Source organism: Grampus griseus (genome assembly GCF_964374135.1).
Source record: "Grampus griseus genome assembly, chromosome: 19".
NCBI classification, from domain to species: Eukaryota; Metazoa; Chordata; class Mammalia; order Artiodactyla; family Delphinidae; genus Grampus; species Grampus griseus.
In genome coordinates, this window is record NC_139013.1 from 58,391,272 (window position 1) to 58,409,554 (window position 18,283).

The 18,283-nt window shown below is 59.4% G+C and overlaps 1 protein-coding gene across 1 annotated transcript in view; it reads left to right on the top strand.

The window, feature by feature from the left end:
- The window catches only part of SPG7 (SPG7 matrix AAA peptidase subunit, paraplegin), a 30,751-nt gene extending 17,577 nt beyond the window's left edge, over positions 1 to 13,174 (top strand). The window contains exons 10-17 of the mRNA XM_082677410.1: positions 4,848 to 4,972; positions 6,083 to 6,185; positions 6,751 to 6,861; positions 8,079 to 8,194; positions 9,331 to 9,487; positions 10,255 to 10,421; positions 10,927 to 11,004; positions 12,487 to 13,174. Of these exons, the coding sequence (XP_082533536.1) occupies positions 4,848 to 4,972; positions 6,083 to 6,185; positions 6,751 to 6,861; positions 8,079 to 8,194; positions 9,331 to 9,487; positions 10,255 to 10,421; positions 10,927 to 11,004; positions 12,487 to 12,765 (1,136 nt within the window). The 3' untranslated portion in view covers positions 12,766 to 13,174. The remainder of the gene's footprint in view (positions 1 to 4,847; positions 4,973 to 6,082; positions 6,186 to 6,750; positions 6,862 to 8,078; positions 8,195 to 9,330; positions 9,488 to 10,254; positions 10,422 to 10,926; positions 11,005 to 12,486) is intronic.
- Positions 13,175 to 18,283: the final 5,109 nt, after the last annotated feature.

An 18,283-nucleotide genomic window follows, 5' to 3' on the forward strand; every position in this document is an offset into this window, starting at 1 on the left:
CCAGTCTTAGTTGCGGCATGTGGGCTCTTAGTTGTGGCGTGCGTGAGGGATCTAGTTCTCTGACCAGGGATCGAACCCAGGCCCCCTGCATTGGGAGCGCAGTCTTACCCACTGGACCACCAGGAAGTCCCTATTCGTGTATTTATGTTCCTCTTTAAAGTATTCTCAGCGTTTGGGATGGTGGATCTGGTGGCCAGCGTGTGGGCAGTGGAATCTGATTGTGTGTGGCTAAGGGTGAAACTTTTTTATTTAGCCTCTCATTTTCAAAGAGTTTCAGACTTACAAAAACAATGGAAAAGCAGTCAGAGTTCCTATGACTATTCCCTTACCCCACGCAGCCCAGAGGCCGACGTGGATGAGGCCTGACACAGGTGTCCAGCAGCTGCCTCTGGCCTGCAGATGTGCCCTTTCTGGCCCAGGGTCCAGCCCAGCCTCGCGTTGCTTACTTGTCCTGTCTCCTTGGTCTCCAGCCTGGGCCTGTCTTTATGTCCTTGTCCTCGTGACTGTGGCACTTCTTCCAGGCCAGGCCCTGGAAGGGACACCCCCTGTGAGGCTGCTGTGTCCTCCGAGTGAGGTTGAGCCCCGCGTGTGTGGCAGGAGCCGCTCAACAGCCTTGGTGGCATCACTGTGCACGGCGGTGCCCCCGTGCCCCGACTCTGGTGCTGGGACGCGGGCCTGCAGCGCTGGGCAGGTCGGGCGCTGATGCAGGGGAGGCATTTCGTCATCTTTTCAGATGTGTGAGAAATCAAAGTGTGGTTTCTCACGGCAGAGGAAAGGGCTGCCTCGTTAGGTCCTGAGGATGGTTTGCATCTGGAGCTGCCCCTGGCGACCTGCGTCTCCCTCTCGTCCGGATGTCCGTCAGGATGGCTCAGGGACTCTGCCCCGTGGTCAGGGTCTGAGGAGCAAGCTTCCTGGGGAGGACATGCCTGGGAACTCGGTGTCTGTGCAGCTGAGATGAAGCTCTGGGGGTCGCTCCCTGGAGATGGGCCCTCCTGGGGCCCCTCACCCACCCCCGCTGCTCCCCGCTCTGAGCAGCCCCTCCCCGTGTGCTGGGCTGTGAGCAGCTGGACCCTGAGCGCCCCGTCTGGTCGTCTGCAAGTTAGACTCCGAGTCTCCAGAAACCCCATCGCAGAGTTAGATGAGCGTACTGTCAGAAGTGCTGCATCTCAGCCGTGGGGAACCTTGGTGATGCCGCGGGATACGGCAGAGCGTGTCTGGAAGCCACCGTCAAGCTCCACGGCCCTGGCGGCCGTGCCAGACTCATGTTGTCCTGCGGCTGCCCGCCCGAGTGCTGGCCCCGGGGGGCTTGTGGGCCATGGGGGGACGCGGCGGGGTGCGCGCCCCTCCTCCCCTCCCGTCCTCCGAGCCGGGGTTTCCTGACGTGTCGAGTAAGGCTGATGCGCGACCTCACCCATAGTTGTGACCGTGTGTGCGTGACGGTGGGGCTCCCTCGTGGCCCGCTGTGGCCGAGCACCTGGGCCCCGGGAGCAGTACCCCCCTCTCTCTGCTCCTGCTGCTTTTTGCGCTTGAAGCCAGAGACCACCCTTCCGGGTGATGTGCACCCCCAGGAAGCGTTCCCAGCTGGCGCCTTCTCTGACGGGCCCCTCTGTGCCGCCAGGAGAGGAACAGCTTCCACCGGCTTTGCTGCAGCCGTGGGCCCCCCAGGACCCGCCCCCCAGGCCGTGGAGCACCCCTCAGAGGCCCTGGCAGGGCTGGACCGCCGCCCGCGGGCCTTTGTGCACAGACATAGCTGAGCATTGAGGAGCCTTTGTCACCCCTCAGGGAGGAGCAGTGTCTGCTCATCCAAGTGCAGCGCATGCACCAAGTGCAGAGCATGCAGTAGACCTGGTGCTGCAGTGGGAAGCCGGCAGGGGCGGGGCGCCTGCGCTCCCTCTCACAGCCCAGTGGGCGCAAGGAGGCCTTCGCTCCTCGCCCCCCACCATGGGCGTCTCCGTCCACACCCCCGTGGCCTCGATTCCGCCTGGAGTCTGTAGAAAGGCCTGGGTACCTAACCCCCAAGGACCTCCTGTACAGCGCAGGGAGCTGTAGTCAGCATCTTGTAACAACTTCTGATGGGAAAGAATCTGAAAAAGAATATGTATACGTATATACGAAAGAATAGTTGAATCACTGCGCTGTGATTCAGTGCTACACCTGAAGCACTATAAATAAGCTATACTTCATTAAGAAAGCGAAAATTAATTAAGGAAAAAGAGGAAACCGCAGGTAGCGCTCACACGGCCTTTTCCGTGTTAGTCTGTGACCCGTGTTAAGTGAATTTCTGTGTGAGGTGTGAGGCTTGGTCACAGCTCACTTTGTGTGTGGACGTCCAGCCGCTCCAGCACCTCTTGTTGAAGTGCTGTCCTTCCTGCGCTGAGCCTTCAGCGTTGCGTGAGCCCAGCCGGGCGCCTCTGGAGAGCATGTTCTCGGCCCCCGGCTGCTGGTCCACGACTCTGTCCTCCTCACGCACACGTCCCTGTTACTTAGCTGAGCACTCATTCCTGAAGGTAGAGTCATTCCTCTCACTTCATTCAAAATAGTGGCAAGAGCAGACATGGGGAGGATGTGAAGAGACTGGATCCCAGGTCTGTGCGTGAACCTGGACTCTGATTTGAGTGAAGCAGCTGTGATGACGCATCTGTGAAGCAGCAGGGGAAGCGAACCTGACCCCCTGCGGCGGGAGAGGGAGAACGTGCAGCCTCCCGGGAGACAGCTCGGCCGGCTCTGAACACGCTGGACACACACGGCACGTTGACCCGGTGTCCGCAAAACACGCGTGCACCAGTGTTCACTCGCTTGTAACAGCTGAAACCTGGAAAGAGGCCGTGTGTTCTGCGGTGGGTGCGTGCCTACGCCCTGATGTGTTCTCATGGGGGTACCAGGCAGCAGTGAAGAGACGCTCGCTGTTGTTATGCCCGACTGCCTGGCTGGGTCTCGGGGTTTATGCTGAGTGAAAAGGCCAGCCTCAAAAGGTTACAGGTCTGCTTCAATTTATATGAGACCGTGTAAATGACAGTTCTGGGAAGGAGAACACGCGAGTGGCGAGGAGGGGACGAGGCTGTGCAGGGAGATCTTTGTGGCGGTGGGATCTGCCTCCGTCTGGGGTGGAGGCCGGGCACCGCGCAGAGAGATGCGTGCCCGTCAGACGGGGTTGCGGCAGCTTCAGCTCCACGTGGGAGCAAACCTGACACGCAGCCACGGGGACATCTGTACAGTTTCTGCCACTTGCGGTGTGCCCAGAGCTATGCCAGTCCCTGCTTGCTGACGCAGAGGCCATGGCCGTCCTGCGGGAGTCCCCGCCTGGAGCTCCGGGCTCACGCTCACCCTGGCCCGGCTGCTGCTGTCTTCTGCACCCGTTATTCCTACTGTTTTTCAACGTTATTTCACTGTTGTATAATCTCAGGATTCTGTGTTCACAGCCCCGGCCTATGGCAGGCAGGCGTTTGGGGAATCTGAGTGGGGAGCCCCGGCAGGTGTCCCAGGTAGCGCTCTGGGACTCGAGGTGGAGGGGCTCCTCCATCCCCAGGTGTCCCGGAAAGTGGACCCGGCCAGCTCTGCCCAGGGCCCCTCCCTCCAGCAGGCGTCTCATTTCCATTTCAGAGTTTCGCTTTTCCTAAAATTGAGCATAGGCAGTCGGGGCAGAGGGGCTGGTGCATCACGTATGCTGGGGGGTGCTTGCTTTTGTCCGAGTTTATTTCAAAAGTCTGAGTTATTTTAAGATGCTGCCTTTGTGTTGGGAAGCAGACGCTTTTCTGCACTGTCCACTCTCGAGATGTGAGTGGGCCCAGGCTCCATGAGGTGTCTGGGCTCACCACATCCCAAAATGCAGAGCCCAGGCTGGGAGCCTGGTCTCTGGGAGACATTTCTTTGAAGTTCTGGAGTGATTTCCTTGGGGCTGGGTGTGGTTTGGGCTGTCCTGGTGGTGTCAACCCCTGGACGAGGTGGGTGCCCTCCCTGGGTCGGGGCTACCTGGGCCCCTGGCCGCTGTCCTGGGATCGTGCAGTAGAGTGAAGGACTCTGATTTCACTTCCGTTGAAAGACTTTGTACAGGTGATTTGAAATTGTATTTGTCAATGTCAGTTTATTACAGATTAAGTTAGCAAAAGATGGATCCTGGCATCTTTATTTTTTAAACTTTGTGTCATGGAACTTTTCCGAAGCTGGGGAGAGCCTGCTTTGAGTGCCGTGCCCCAGCCCAGCCTCGGTGCCTGTCGTAACTACGGCCAGTTCTGTCTGCCAACACCCCTGCCTCTTCCCCCGTGGGTTAAAGCAGACCCAGAGTTCTGCACCTTCACTAGGAGAAATAACTCCCTATCATTGTGACACTTGTTCTTACTAGCATCTAACATCCAGTCGGGGTCAGATCCCCCCGGCTGCTTCGTGGGGCGTTTTTGCAATTGCTTTATTCAAATTAGCATCCAGCCCAGGTTCACACATAGGTGTGGGCCGTTAGTGATGGTTTCTGGACTTGCTTTTAAATTCTCATGAGAGACCTGGGGCCCTCAGTCCCAGTGTTGGAGGGGACATGTCCCCGATGTCCCTGGCAGTGGTGTGGGGAGGTGCCCCTTGCACCCCGGGAACACTCTTCCTGGATGTGGAGGATGGCCTTGGAGGGCAGAACCGAGTTCTGACCTGCGATTCTGCCTCTGGGCCGCGGCCTGGGAAGGAAGTGGTGGGTTCTTGCTCTTGTGGTTTTGGTGGAAGCGCTCAGGAGGGACGGGCCCGGGTGGGTCCACAGCTCTGCGTTCAGGTGCCCCACCTCTCCCGCCCCATGTCCCTCAAGGGGGCCTGTGGGGAAGCTTCCGGGCTGGGGGCCCCACCCTAACAGCTGCTGTCTGTTCCTTCAGGAATGGGCACCACCGACCATGTCATCGTCCTTGCGGCCACCAACCGAGCTGACATTTTGGACAACGCTCTGCTGAGGCCAGGCCGACTGGACCGACACGTGTTCATCGACCTTCCCACGCTGCAGGTCAGTGCGGCCTGGCTGGCCTTTCCGGGCCTCGGCTCCCTGCTCTTCTGGGTTTTTTTGTTTTAAATTTTATTTATTTATTCATATTTTTTGGCTGTGTTGGTTCCTCGTTGCTGCGCGCGGGCTTTCTCTAGTTGCGGCAAGCAGGGGCTACTCTTCGTGCAGTGCGCAGGCTTCTCATTGCAGTGGCTTCTCTTGTTGAGGAGCACGGGCTCTAGGTGCATGGGCTTCAGTAGTTGTGACGCGCGGGCTTCAGTAGTTGTGGCGCATGGCCTCAGTAGTTGCGGCTCGCGGGCTCTAGAGCGCAGGCTCAGTAGTCGTGGCGCACGGGCTTAGCTGCTCCGCGGCGTGTGGGATCTTTCTGGATCAGGGCTGGAACCCGTGTCCCCTGCACTGGTAGGCAGATTCCTAACCGCTGCGCCACTGGGGAAGCCCCTCTTCTCCTGGTTTTGATCCTTGTTGTTTTCCTCTTTATCCTGAAACGTCTGGGCCGAGTCCTGCGGCACAGTCTTCGCAGAGCCTCAGAGCCGTGTGCTGCATGGCTTTGGAGCACGAGCTGCACGGCTGCCTTGACGGGGTGGAGGGTGTGAGCCCCAGGGACCTCTCGGCCCCTCTGGCCACACTTCCTCAGGCCTCTGCTCGGACGTCCACCTCCAGGGGGTTGGGCCTTTGTGGTGGCCGCCCAGGGAGCAGGAGCCTAGCGTGGCTGAGGACCCAGCAGGGGCAGGGGAGGGTTTGGAGGGTGAGCGTGGCAGGTGGCTGGTGGGTTAACGTTCCTGCAAAGACCGACGTGGGGGTCAGGGCCGGGCCTGGGAACACCCAGCTTTGTCCTGTCGTAGGTTGTGGCCTGCCACTGCTTCCGAAGGCCTGGATTCCCGTCTTCCTGACGTGTCACACAGGATACAAAATAACCTTTGCTACCTGTGATGTGTGACGTGCTTTATCTTCTCTTGTCTCCTTTTTTCCTTCCGGTTTTGAAACGCTGCCTGCAGCCCTGAGTTGGTTTCTCGGAGCAAAAGCTGACCTCTCGGCCGGTGGCTCCCGAGTGTCAGCTGGCGGGAGCCTGCACCCGTGTCCTTTGACCCGTGTCCCCTGTCCCGTGTCCCGCAGGAAAGGAGGGAGATCTTTGAGCAGCACCTGAGGAGCCTGAAGCTGACGCGGGCCAGCAGCTTTTACTCCCAGCGGCTGGCGGAGCTGACGCCGGGCTTCAGCGGTAGGGGCACGGGTCTCTGTCTGGGGCTGGAGAGGGCGGAGGGGGCCAGCACAGCCGGGGTGGGAGTGAGGTGTACACGCAGCAGGCAGAGGTAAGAGGACTCTCCTCCCCGAGGTTCTGTCGCCTGTGCACGCCCCCCCACCCCCGGCAGTCCTGGTGGTCCTGCCTTTGTTCCGCTCCTCCCCACTGGGGGCTGACCTGCAAGGCCACGTCTCCTCCCGGGCCCCCCACTGCCCTCCCCCACGGTCTCCGTGTTGTCACAAATCAGGTTTCTTTTCTGTATGGCTCTCGTTTTACAGGGTAATATAAGTAGAAACCCCTTTTATCGTGGTATAAATTTCTTCCCTTTGGACTTTGTTTAACGTTCTGAACTAGAACCTCATGGGTGTCAGAGAGCCTTTCTCATCCCTCGACGTCTGTGTGGAACACTAGGTGGAAGGAACCAGCAGGGGTCCAGAGAGGCGGCTGACCTCAGCCCTGTGGCCGCTCGAGGGGAATGGGGCAGCCCCCTCCTCCCGCCCCCCATCTCTCTGCGTCTGCTTGAGTGCCACCCCCGTGCCCACAGGCGCTGACATCGCCAACATCTGTAACGAGGCCGCACTGCACGCTGCGCGGGAGGGGCACACGGCCGTGCACACGTCCAACCTGGACTACGCGGTGGAACGCGTCTTTGCCGGTACATGGACCCGCCCACGGGTGGGGGGCAGACCTAGACGCCGCGCGACAGAATTACTGCCCAAGAGGGAAGACAGGTCAAGAGTTCCTGTTTTTACGTCAGGCCTTAACAGTGTGACTTACTCTCGTTAGTTTAAGATACTGTGCAAACAGAAATATCATAGGGTGTCACAAGCTCAAATGTGAGTGTCCTCAGCCCATCGGCCAACGTGCGGGGCCTGAGCGCCGGACAGGCCCCTGCCCACATCGCCAGGGGTTGGCAGCTGCGCCCCGGGCGAGGAGGAGGCCTGCTCTGCAGGAGGCTCTGTGCTCTGTGTTGGGCGGGGCCGGCGCCTGCAGCTGTGCTCACCTGCTGCCGTAGGAGGGGTCCTTGGCCTTCTGTGAGGAGAGCAGGACGAGCTCCCACAGCCCGGGGGCAACACCAGAGGCCATCAGTGCGCCTCGTCCTCCCGCAGGGTTTAGAGCAAGTCATTGAGGGTGGCACCAAGGAGCAGGCCCCTCCCACAGGTGGGCCCGCCACCCGCAGTTTGAGTTCAGACCTAGGACAGGTGCCTCTGCAGCCTGGGCACAAGCCAGCGTCACAGTTTCTCGCTGTAAATTACGTTTTGTGTAAGCCATTTCTTTTACGTGGAAAGTGACGCGCTTACAGCGAGAGTATCCGAACGGGAAAGACTAGAGAAAACCCGTCCAGAGTCCTGCCTGGGTGTGTGGTGCCTCGAGCAGGGTACTCCCGAGCTGCAGCGGCTGCTCCTGGGCCCGGCTCTGGGTGGGGCGATCCGACTGCCACAGCCAGTGCGTCTCAGGACGTGTCCCCTCACAGCGGGTGCTGGGGGTAGTCCCGGTCGCGTGATTTACCAAGTACCCTGAGCCTAGAGCTTGTTCAGGGTGCAGAGGTGGAAACATGCGGCTGTGTGGACGGTTGGGGACAGCGGGCAGGACCTCAGCAGTGACTTGAGGGGGATGCCTGTAAGGTTGCGAGGTAAGGGGGACCGGAGAGCGGGGGCTGCGGCTGCCCTGCCAGGTCTGGGGGCCGGCAGGAGACCCGAGCTCGTGCCGTCGGCCCCGCAGCCCTGTGAGGGCCTTGCCTGAGGGGCTGCTGTTGGCAGCATATACACAAGTGGGGCGAGCGAGGCCTCGCTTTGGTGCCAAGAGCACGCGCCTGGCCGCGTATCCGGGGTGGCCGCGCGCCTGAGCTCACCTTCCTGGGTGTTCTTTCAGGGGCCGCCAAGAAGAGCCAGGTGCTTTCCAAGGAAGAGCAGAAGGTGGTTGCGCTGCACGAGTCAGGCCACGCCCTGGTGGGCTGGCTGCTGGAGCACACGGAGGCCGTGGGGAAGGTGGGTGCGGCGCCTGGGCCTGGCCAAGCCCGCTGTGGAAGGCCCACACGCTTGTGCGTGGAGGGGGTGCAGGGTCGGCGGCCCAGGCACGGGGCGGGGTGGCCGCGGTCGCCCGTGGAGCTGAGGATTGCCAGGGTTGCCGTCAGCTCCGGGACGTGCTGATTTCGTGACTCCTGAGTTTAGAAAGGAGTGAGGTGAGCACACATCGTGTATTTGGCAGGCGTACCGTCGTAACGCCCCCTCAGCTGTGTGCTTTCGTGACCAGGGGTCCCTGAGTGGCCCCTGCGGACGGGGCCCGTGTTTGGGACGTGGGTGCCCCATGTGGAGGGTTGTAACTGTGCCCTCCACAGGGGCCTGAGCCGGGGGCTTGGTCCCCCCAGCTGAGGAGGAGCTGCCTTGCTCCTTGTTCCGTGACCCCCGAAGACGGGGCTGTGCGGCAGCTGCAGCCCGCGTGTGGTGTTTCCCCGGGGGTGACGGCTGCAGCGGCACGTTGCCAGTCGGGCTTCGTCGGCCGGTGTCCTGCTGCTCAGGCCGGTCCCCGCTGTGTCCTGGGCAGAGTGCTGTGGCGAAGGCCTGTGTGTGCAGGAGCTGCCCGCCGAGAAGACTCAGGGATCAAGATAAATGTTTTCATGCAGTATCTCAAAAAATTAACATGGGAAAGTCCATGGTGAAGTAAATACCCTAATTTAAAATTGCCTGTTCTTAGGGTTTTCCATTCGACGACAGAGAGTCAGGCAGACTAGTCGTGCCGAGAAAGCCCCTTGCCCATGCTCGGCACTCCGCCAGGCGAGGTGGGGACGTGTCCTCCTCGGAGCCTCAGGGTGGCCTCCTGCTGCCAGAACCCTGCCCCATGGGCTCACCAGGCGCGGGCTGTGGGTGGGAGCATGGGCAGCGCAGGGCCCTTGGCGGGCTGTCCCGTCCTCGTCACCTTTCCTTCCCTCGCGGACGCGTGGTTGGGTGCAGCTGCTTCACGCCCCAACAGTGTGGGAGCCCTTCTCCGTGATGCTGTTATAAACATGGGGACAGTCACATTTGCTCCCTGCTTTGAACCCTCTGATTGAAGAGTGTCTTACTGCACCCCCCAATCTCTGAGGCCTACATCCTGCCCACTAACTGGGGCCACCTCTGTTCTGCAGGTGTCCATCACGCCGCGGACCAACGCAGCCCTGGGCTTCACTCAGATTCTCCCAAGAGACCAGCACCTCTTCACCAGGGAGCAGCTGTTTGAGCGGATGTGCATGGCCCTCGGCGGCCGTGCGTCCGAGTCCATCTCCTTCAACAGGGTCACTTCCGGTGAGGGGCTGGCGCCCACACGACTTCCACACCCTGCAGCCATTCTGCGTGAGGGGTGGTGAATCCGATGGAGGGGTCTGAGTAGCAGGTGCAAATGCAGTTTTGAATTCCATTAAGTGTTTCTAAAAGATGAGCTGTGGTCAAAGGATGTTTGGAACTAAGCAAGACTTTCTAGATGATTTAGTTGTTACAAAAGCTTTTCCCAGGCTTCCCTGGTGACGCAGTGGTTGAGAGTCCGCCTGCCGATGCAGGGGACACGGGTTCGTGCCCCGGTCCGGGAAGATCCCACATGCCGCGGAGCGGCTGGGCCCGTGAGCCATGGCCACTGGGCCTGCGCGTCCGGAGCCTGTGCTCTGCAACGGGAGAGGCCACAACAGTGAGAGGCCCACACAGCGGAAAAAAAAGAAAAAGCTTTTCCCCACGTGCAGACTGTAAGCGGAGCTAGGTGGTCTCGCTGGGCCGTCAGGAGGTGGAGGAGGTTCTGGGAGACTCGGGGCCCCACGGACCTGGATGTTGCCAGGTCACTGCCGGCGCCATGAATCCAGAGATGCACCCCGAGGAGTTGTTTTTGTTGTTTTTGCTTTTTTTGCGGAAGCCCCTGAGGAGTTGTTTTTTAAATAAAAGAGCATTTTTTTAACTTTTAAGGACCAGTGACAGGATACAGTTGTCCCCGGGTACCCTGCTCTGCTCTCAGGGGTCGGCAGGGCCCCGGGTGCCTCGACCTACACCTCCAGGAAAGAACCCCCTTTTCTGACCCCTCACTCCAGCGGCACAGGACGACCTGAGGAAGGTCACGCGCATCGCCTACTCCATGGTGAAGCAGTTCGGGATGGCGCCCAGCATCGGGCCTATCTCCTTCCCTGAGGCCCAGGACGGCATCCCAGGCATCGGACGGCGTCCCTTCAGCCAGGGCCTCCAGCAGATGATGGACCATGTGAGTCCTCCCTGGTCCTGAGCTGCATGCGGGTGGGAGACAGGCCTCGTGTGTGCTGGCTGTGTGCCCAGTGAAGTTGTGCAAGGGCCTGCTGGCGCCCAGTGGGACCGTAGACAACACAGGACTGTGAGGGACGTCAAATAAGTATATGTCTCCAGTGATGGAGCCAGCACCTGTGAGCCCTGCAGCTGCCCACGGGAGATGACCGCAGTGTCGCTGGCACGTAGGCAGCCGTGGGCGTGGAGGACAGACGTGGGTTCGGGGCTCCAGGAGCTGGTGGGCTGTCTGCTGGGCAGGCCCCTTGAACAGGGCATTCCCGGGGCTGGGGTGGGGGCAGGAGGCCCTTGACAGCCTTGCTCTCCTGTTCGTTGTAAGACACGAAAGGCCGTGTTCCTGAACCTGTGTTTCTTCTGTGTACCTTAGCGCCAGGGCCGGGCTGCAGGGGACCCCGCGCGTGGTGGCCAGCCGCCCTGGCCCATCACAGGCCCTTCTCTTCCCTTTGCAGGAAGCGAGGCTGCTGGTGGCCACGGCCTACAGGCACACTGAGAAGGTGCTTCGGGACAACCTGGACAAGCTGCAGGCGGTGAGCCCCCACCACTCCCCGGGGCCCTGTGCCTGCCTGTCCCGCCAGGAGCTGGGCCTGCCGTCACTGCCCTGCTGACGCAGCCGCTCACCCCTCCCGTGCACAGCACTCCAGAAAACGACATAACCAGCGAGGCCCACCCACCTCAACTGAACGTAGCACCTTTTGTACCTCGTTTAGCTTTGTATCATTGAACCTCTCAGGCCAGTTCCTTCAGAGGAGACGGAGGGACATCGCCAACCCTCCTGGGCCGTTACCCAGTTTCAGCCAGTAGTGGGGTCTGGTCGACGCTGTGTAGTCCTTTTCCAGCTCTTACCCTTCTCCTGGAACTTTTAAACTAAATTGTAAAGCTTAGCATAGTTTTAGGTGCCCATGGAAGCGCCAGATACAGCACAGAGCCCTCTGCCCCCAGCTGATCCCCTTGTGTTAACATCTCCCATCAGTGGGGCGCGTTCCCCACAACACAGTGACCAGCCGACGCGGACACGGCGGCGTTAACCGCAGTCCACGCTTCAGCCGCCTCGCCCAGCGCTTACCCCGCCTTCCGGTTGGTCGTCATGTCCGTCAGGCCCTCCTGGCTGGCACGGCTCCCTCCTGTTGCTGATGGCAGTGCAGGAGGGCTGGGCTGGTGTGTGTGGAACGTCCCCCAGTTGGGCTCTGTCTGGTGTCCTCATCGCCAGCCTGAGCTGTTGGGTTTGGAGGCGACCACAGAGGTGAAGCTTCCGTGGACCCGGAGGGGGTGCAGCTCTCTGTGGACGGGCCGTCCTGTGAAGGACACTGTTCCTTCAGCGTGATGTTGTGGGCGTCGTGTTGTGGGGCCCCGAGAGCAGCAGCGCCTGCCCGCCGGGAGCCGTGCGGAACCCACCAGGACCGGCCCGCTGCCGTGTGGGGCTCCTGTGTGCGCTGGGACCTGCTTGCGCCGTCCGGGCGTGCCTGGGCTGAGCACCATAGAGCTGGCCCCCGAGCGCCACCTTCACAGCCGGCCCTCCCTGCCCGCGATTCTGCATCTGCGGGTCGTGGGTCTCATAGTCCTGCAGTCACGTTCACTGAAGAAATCCGCGTAGGAGCGGACCCGCACACTTCAAGCCCGTGTTGCCCAGGGCCAGCTGTCGGAGCGGCCGGCGTGGGGGCGATGGGAACCCCTCAGCAGCGGGTGTGGCGGCTCTTCGTGGGCCCCTCCCCTGGTCCCATCGAGGCGGTCCTGCCCGCCAGCTCCACTGCCCTCATGCTGACGCTCACGCGTGTTTGTGAAAGAAGTTGAAGTTGCCCCAAATAAACGGGTTGGGAAGGGAAGCAGAAAGCTTAATGAGGCTGGCAGCTGGCCTTTTCTCCAAGGCAGAGTCAGGGAGCGGTTCTGCGCTCTCAGCCGCCCGCCCGGCTGGCGGGTCCGGGGGCTGGGCCCTCCCTCCACCGTGCCCTGCTCTCAAAGGGCTCTTGTCCGGGCGCTCGTCAGCTGCTCACACTGGCCTCTTGTTCTTGCAGCTGTCGAACGCCCTGCTGGAAAAGGAAGTGATCAACTACGAGGACATCGAGGCCCTCATCGGCCCGCCCCCCCATGGGCCCAAGAAGAGGATTGCACCGCAGAGGTGGAGCGACGCCCAGAGGGAGAAGCGGGAGGCGGGGGAGGCGGAGGCGGAGGCGGCCGGCAGCAGCTCCTGCAGGGGGAGGAGCAGTCCTGGCCCCGATAGCTGGACCACCTTGCTGGCCGCCCGAGACGGTCCCTCCTCTCAGCCCTCGCAGGTCTCAGCTCAAGGCCCCTGAGATCTATTTGTTGACTTCCCTGCCCGGGATAAGTAAATGTCTCTGCAGAGACGCACGGTTTCATTCATGTTTGTGGGTCGTTCTTGCCTGTGGGAGGGTCACCGGTGCGCACGGAGCGCCCCATCTTGTGGGGGCCCTGAACAGCCTCGTGGTGCGGGGCCTGGGCCGGGCTCCTCCCGGCTCCTGAGACTTGGTCAGGATGCTCAGGGCTCCGCCGTGACAGGGCCTCCAAGCCCCTCATTGCTTGTCCTCCACGGGGCCCTGTCCTGGGCTCGCTCATCAGTGGGTCACAGGGACAGGCACTGGGCCTGGAGGAGTGAAGCACCGTCACCTGCTGCCGCGTGGACGGGTGCACACAAGGGGCCCTGGGGGGACACCTGGGAACTGTGACCACTAATAAATGCTGTGGATGGAGGCCTCTGTTTCCTGCGTGGTCAGCTCTGCCCCGAGGGCCGTCCTGGGTCACGGATACTATATTCACACGGTGTGATGTCAGCTGCGAGGTGACCAGTTGGGACCCCTCCCTCTTGTAGGACTCTGGGAGGGAGGGTGTGGGACAGATGGACGGGTTGCAGTCGGCCCCCGAGTCCCCGGCGGTGTGACCCACTTGGGGGCTCCCACCTGCTCCTCGTTGCTTCCACCTCCCCTGTGCATCGGTGCCCCGAGGAAGCTCATGGGGGCGAGCGGCCCAAGAGATGCTTCACCATCTGCCCCAGTTCCCCAGGTTCCTTCCCAAAGATCGGCCGAGGGTTCAGAGGGTGAGGCTGGCGTCTTCGCCATGGGGCGGCCTCTGTAATCTCACACGGATGTGGCTGTGCTCAGCCCCTCGTGGTTTACCATTAAAATGGCCCACGTCTGGTGACGCTTAGCCAGGAATAGGATGGAAGTGGCGTGAAGCGGGCTGCCTTGCTATAGTGGAGGAAGGTGCAGCCTGGCTTCCCAGGGCTGGCCAGCGAGTGGGCTCACGGCCGCCCAGCAGGGAGGGCTGCGGGGACGGTGCTCTGATGGACAGAAGGGAGTTGTCCTAGGTGACGTGGCCTGCCAGTCCTCAGGCATGGCACCCGCAGGGCGCACTGGGCACAGGGCCTGTGCACCTCTGCTGCCTCTCACGCCTCCCTTACAGGGCTCCCGGAGGTGAAGGGGATTCTCCCAATAGCAGCTCGTGGTCCCCTGGAGCAGCCAGACCGCGCTGGGCAACCTGCCCCTGCCCAGCAGAGCGGGTACATCGTGGCCTGACGGTAAATGTACATTTAATGCAATCAGAGCCCCAGAAGGCCAGTGGCGACTGTTAGATGAAGTAACTTAGAGCTCTTACATCACCACACAAGGCGCCCCCCCCGCCTGTGCCCACGTAAACGTGCGCTTTCATTGTTGGGGTACTTCGTATTCGTCTCAGGTGTGCAACACAGCGGCTCCTATTTGTTTGTGCCCTGATCACCACGGTTAGTCAGGTAACACTGGTCACCACACATAGTTACGGAAGCTTTGTTTTGTGATGAGAACTTTAAAGATCCACTCTCTTGGGACTTCCCTGGTGGTGCAGTGGTTGAGGGTCCACCTGCCAAAGCAGGGGACACGGATTCGGTCCCTGGTCCGGGAAGACCCCACATGCCACGGAGCAGCCGGGCCCATGTGCCACAACTGCTGGGCCAACGCTCCGGAGCCCACGAGCCACAACTGCTGAGCCCAAGTGCCGCAATTACTGAGGCCTGTGCGCCTGCAGCCCGTGCTCTGCAGCAGGAGAGGCCACTGCAATGAAAGGGCCTCGTACCGTGGCGAGGAGGGGCCACTGCTCACCTCAGTTGGAGAGGGCCCGTGCGCAGCAGCGAGGACCCAACACAGCCAAAGATAAATAGATAATTAATTTAAAAAGATCCACTCTTAGCAACTTTCAGATAAGATACTTGTGATTATAATAACGTACTTCCAGGTGCTCACTTACATTAGGTGTCCCTCATATTACAGGACTCTCTCAGCCTCTATCAGGTTTACGTGCTGGCTGCGACTTTGGTAAGTTGAGAGGCCGGGTGGTTGAGTTCTGTGATGAAACACCGTAAAATTATCCTGTCCTTGCTGAGTTGTTCGGCTCCTGCTTTTCCTAATTCAACCAGCAGCCCATATTTATGACAGCGTGCTAATTTTTGCAAAGTGCTCTAGGAACATGACTTGTGTGTGTGTCAAAACACAATAAAAACACGTTGCCGCTGTGAGATTAATTTTTTTTTATCAACTAATTTTTTTTGGCTGTGCCCAGCGGCTTGTGGGATCTTAGTTCCCCCACCAGGGATTGAACCTGGGCCTTCGGCAGTGAAAGCACACAGTCCTAACCGCTGGACCGCCAGGGAATTCCCTAAGATTAATTTTAAAAATCAAGACTGTGTGTCAGGGACTTTCCTGGTGGTCCAATGGCTAAGACTCGGTGCTCCCAATGCAGGGGGCCTAGGTTCAATCCCCAGTCAGGGAACTAGATCCCACATGCTGCAACTAAGAATTCACATGCCACAACTAAAGATGCCATGTGCCACAGCTAAGACCTGGTGCTGTCAAATAAATAAATAAATAAAGACTGTGTGTCAGAGGGCTCCAGGAGCTAGCGTTGACTATCTTTGGAGGGGGCCAGTCAGGTGTAGGTGTGGGGCAAGCAATTGGGGCACAATTAAAAGGAAATTCTGGGAGGCTGTGCATACCCCACCCCTCCAGGGCGCTCCTCCAGGAACCCTGACCCCAGTGAGTGCTAAGTCCAGCGGCATTAGCCAGTCCTTTCAGTGGCCTTTGCAGGCCCAAGCCCGGGACAAAAGCCCCTCTGCAGAGTTGTGCCGTGGAGTTCTGTGGCAAGGAGGCAGGGGCTGTCCCTCTAGCTGAAGACTTTTTTATTTTTAATTTATTTTTGGCTCCGTTGGCTCTTTGTCGTTGGGTCCTCGTTGCTGCACGTGGGCTTTCTCTAGTTGTGGTGAGCAGGGGCTACTCTTCATTGCGGTGCACAGGCTTATTGCAGTGGCTTCTCTTGTTGCGGAGCATGGGCTCTAGGCATGTGGGCTCAGTAGTTGTGGCTCCTGGGCTGTAGAGCACAGGCTCAGTAGTTGTGGCGCACAGGGGATCTTCCCAGACCAGGGATCGAACCCGTGTCCCCTGCATTGGCAGGCGGATTCTTAACCACTGCACCACCATAGAAGTCCCTAGCTGAAGACTTTTAAAACCCTGAGCCAACAAGTCTGTGTGTCAAGAAGGATGCCTACATAACAGTTCACTTCTTTCATCTTCCCAGCTGGGAAACAGCTCTCAGCAGAACATCACATGGGAACTTCGGGCCTTGCTAATTCTGCACATTCCTCAAGGATGTAAGTATGGACCATTCAGGTGTCGAAAAACTGTGTGGCCGGGTTGCCGGGTTGTATGCAGCAGACCGAGGTCCTCGAACTGCAGCTTCAGCTTCTTACCACTAACTCCAGACTTCAAACCCTCCCCCGGTACCCCGGGCAGCACCCTATGAGCAGACTGAGCTGCATGAGTCTGTGGGTCTGAAAGGGGGGATGGGGACAGGAATGTGTTTGAGATTAGAAAATAGCAAGGTATCCTGGTCCATAGCGGGATTACTGAAAGGCGTCTGAGATAGACATGGGAGGTGTGGGCTAACGTCTGTGTCCGAAGAAATACGTCCCAGGCCAAGGCAACCGTGTATTCAACAGACATCTCCTCCAGGGCCTCTCTGCTGCAGTTAGGCTGCCAGGTGGGGTGAGCGTGGGTTCAGTTCCAATGGACAAAGTGACTTGCAAGGCAGATGATGACCCCTCGCTCTCCCCCGCTCCCTTCTCGCCTGCACTGCCTTCCCTTCCCTGTCACCTGGAAGCAGAGCTGTGTGACCTTGACTTACCATGCACCGGGCACTGCGCTGTGTTCTGTGTCCTAACAGCAGCTCCTCCCATTTCACACCAATAACTTGCCCAAAGTCTCAAAACTAGTACAAAGATTTTATACTAGCTAATTCCACAGCCACTTAACTGTGGGTCACTGACCTTCCAGTTTAGCCGTCTGTGTCTGTGAAAGGATGCACAGATTTTTTTTTTTTAATTTTAATTTTTGGCTGCATTGGGTCTTCATTGCTGTGCGTGGGTTTTCCTCTAGTTGTGGCGAGCAGGGGCCATCTTCGTTGCAGTGCGGGGGCTTCTCATTGCGGTGGCTTCTCTTGTTGCGGAGCACGGGCTATAGGTGCATGGGCTTTAGTAGTTGTGGTGCACGGGCTTAGGTGCTCCGTGGCATGTGGGATCCTCCCGGGCCAGGGCTCGAACCCGTGTCCCCTGCATTGGGAGGCAGATTCTTAGCCACTGAGCCACCAGGGAAGTCCCAATGCTAATTTCTTAGCTCTGCCAACCTTACCATTGCTACGTAGGATGTTAATATTAAAAGGACCTGGGTAGATAATATAATGGAACTCTCTACTACTTTTGCAACTTTGCTGTGTATCTAAAAGTATTCCAAAATAAAAGTTTATGACCCTAACTTCACAGATAAACACCACTTCCGAGTTTACCGAAAAGTGCTTTCTTGCATTTGCTAACAACTGTCGGCCAAGCAGGACTGATACAGCCCTTGCGTCAGAGCTGAGCGGGTACCTATTAGGTGGCAGGGCTCCAACCTTCCACACAGCCTTGGCACTTATGTGTTAAAAATCCTCCTCTGCCCTTTCACATGTTCTGGTCTCCCCAACCATAACCCTGTAATTCCTCAATGAGTCCCTGATTTTTCTAATACCCGGGGGTGTCTCAGTAGGGCAGAAAGCTATCAGCATTAGTATCAGCTACCTGTTTACTCAGTGTAGGACACAGGCCTCCAAATTTCTTATTTTGTCATGAAATTCATAAAACGTTGATTAGGTTTCAGGGGAGGAAGCCTGGTGACTGGGGTGAGGCTGGGAACGTAAAGGGGTTGCTGGGTGTCAAGGCTTAAGATGGCAGGATGTGTTGGCGTCGTCCCAGGCTGTCCCGGGAACTGGAGGCGCCACAGCCCAGGTGGCCTGGCTACTTGGTGTTTTCACGACGCTCAGCTGCGTGGGTGGCAGTGTGCACAGCGGAGCGCGGGACAGCCGCGACCCGCCACGCGGTTCTTAGTTCCACACTCACTGCCGGGTACTCGCCACCAACGGCCCGACCGCAGACCTCCGTGCGACACGCGCAGGGCGCTCTGGAAGGCCCGCTCCTAAGTGTGTGCTCCGCCCACAGGGAGGGCAAGCAGGCTCCACGTGGTGGCCGGGGCCGCAGACCAGGACGCGGAGGGCGAGGCCTACCGTGATGCACAAGCAGGCCGGCCAGCCGGCCCAGGCTTCGCGAGACCCAGACCGTCCGCGGGCCGGGGGCGCGGGCGTTGCCGGGGGCGGGGGCGCGGGACTCCCGTAACACGGGAAACGCGGCGCCATGTCTGTCCGTGCAGCTAGGGCCGCCGGGGTGGGGGTGGGGCCTGTACGTCACTCGGAGGCCCTGGCTCTGATTGGTCAGAACGCTCCGTCGCTTCTGATTGGCCGGGC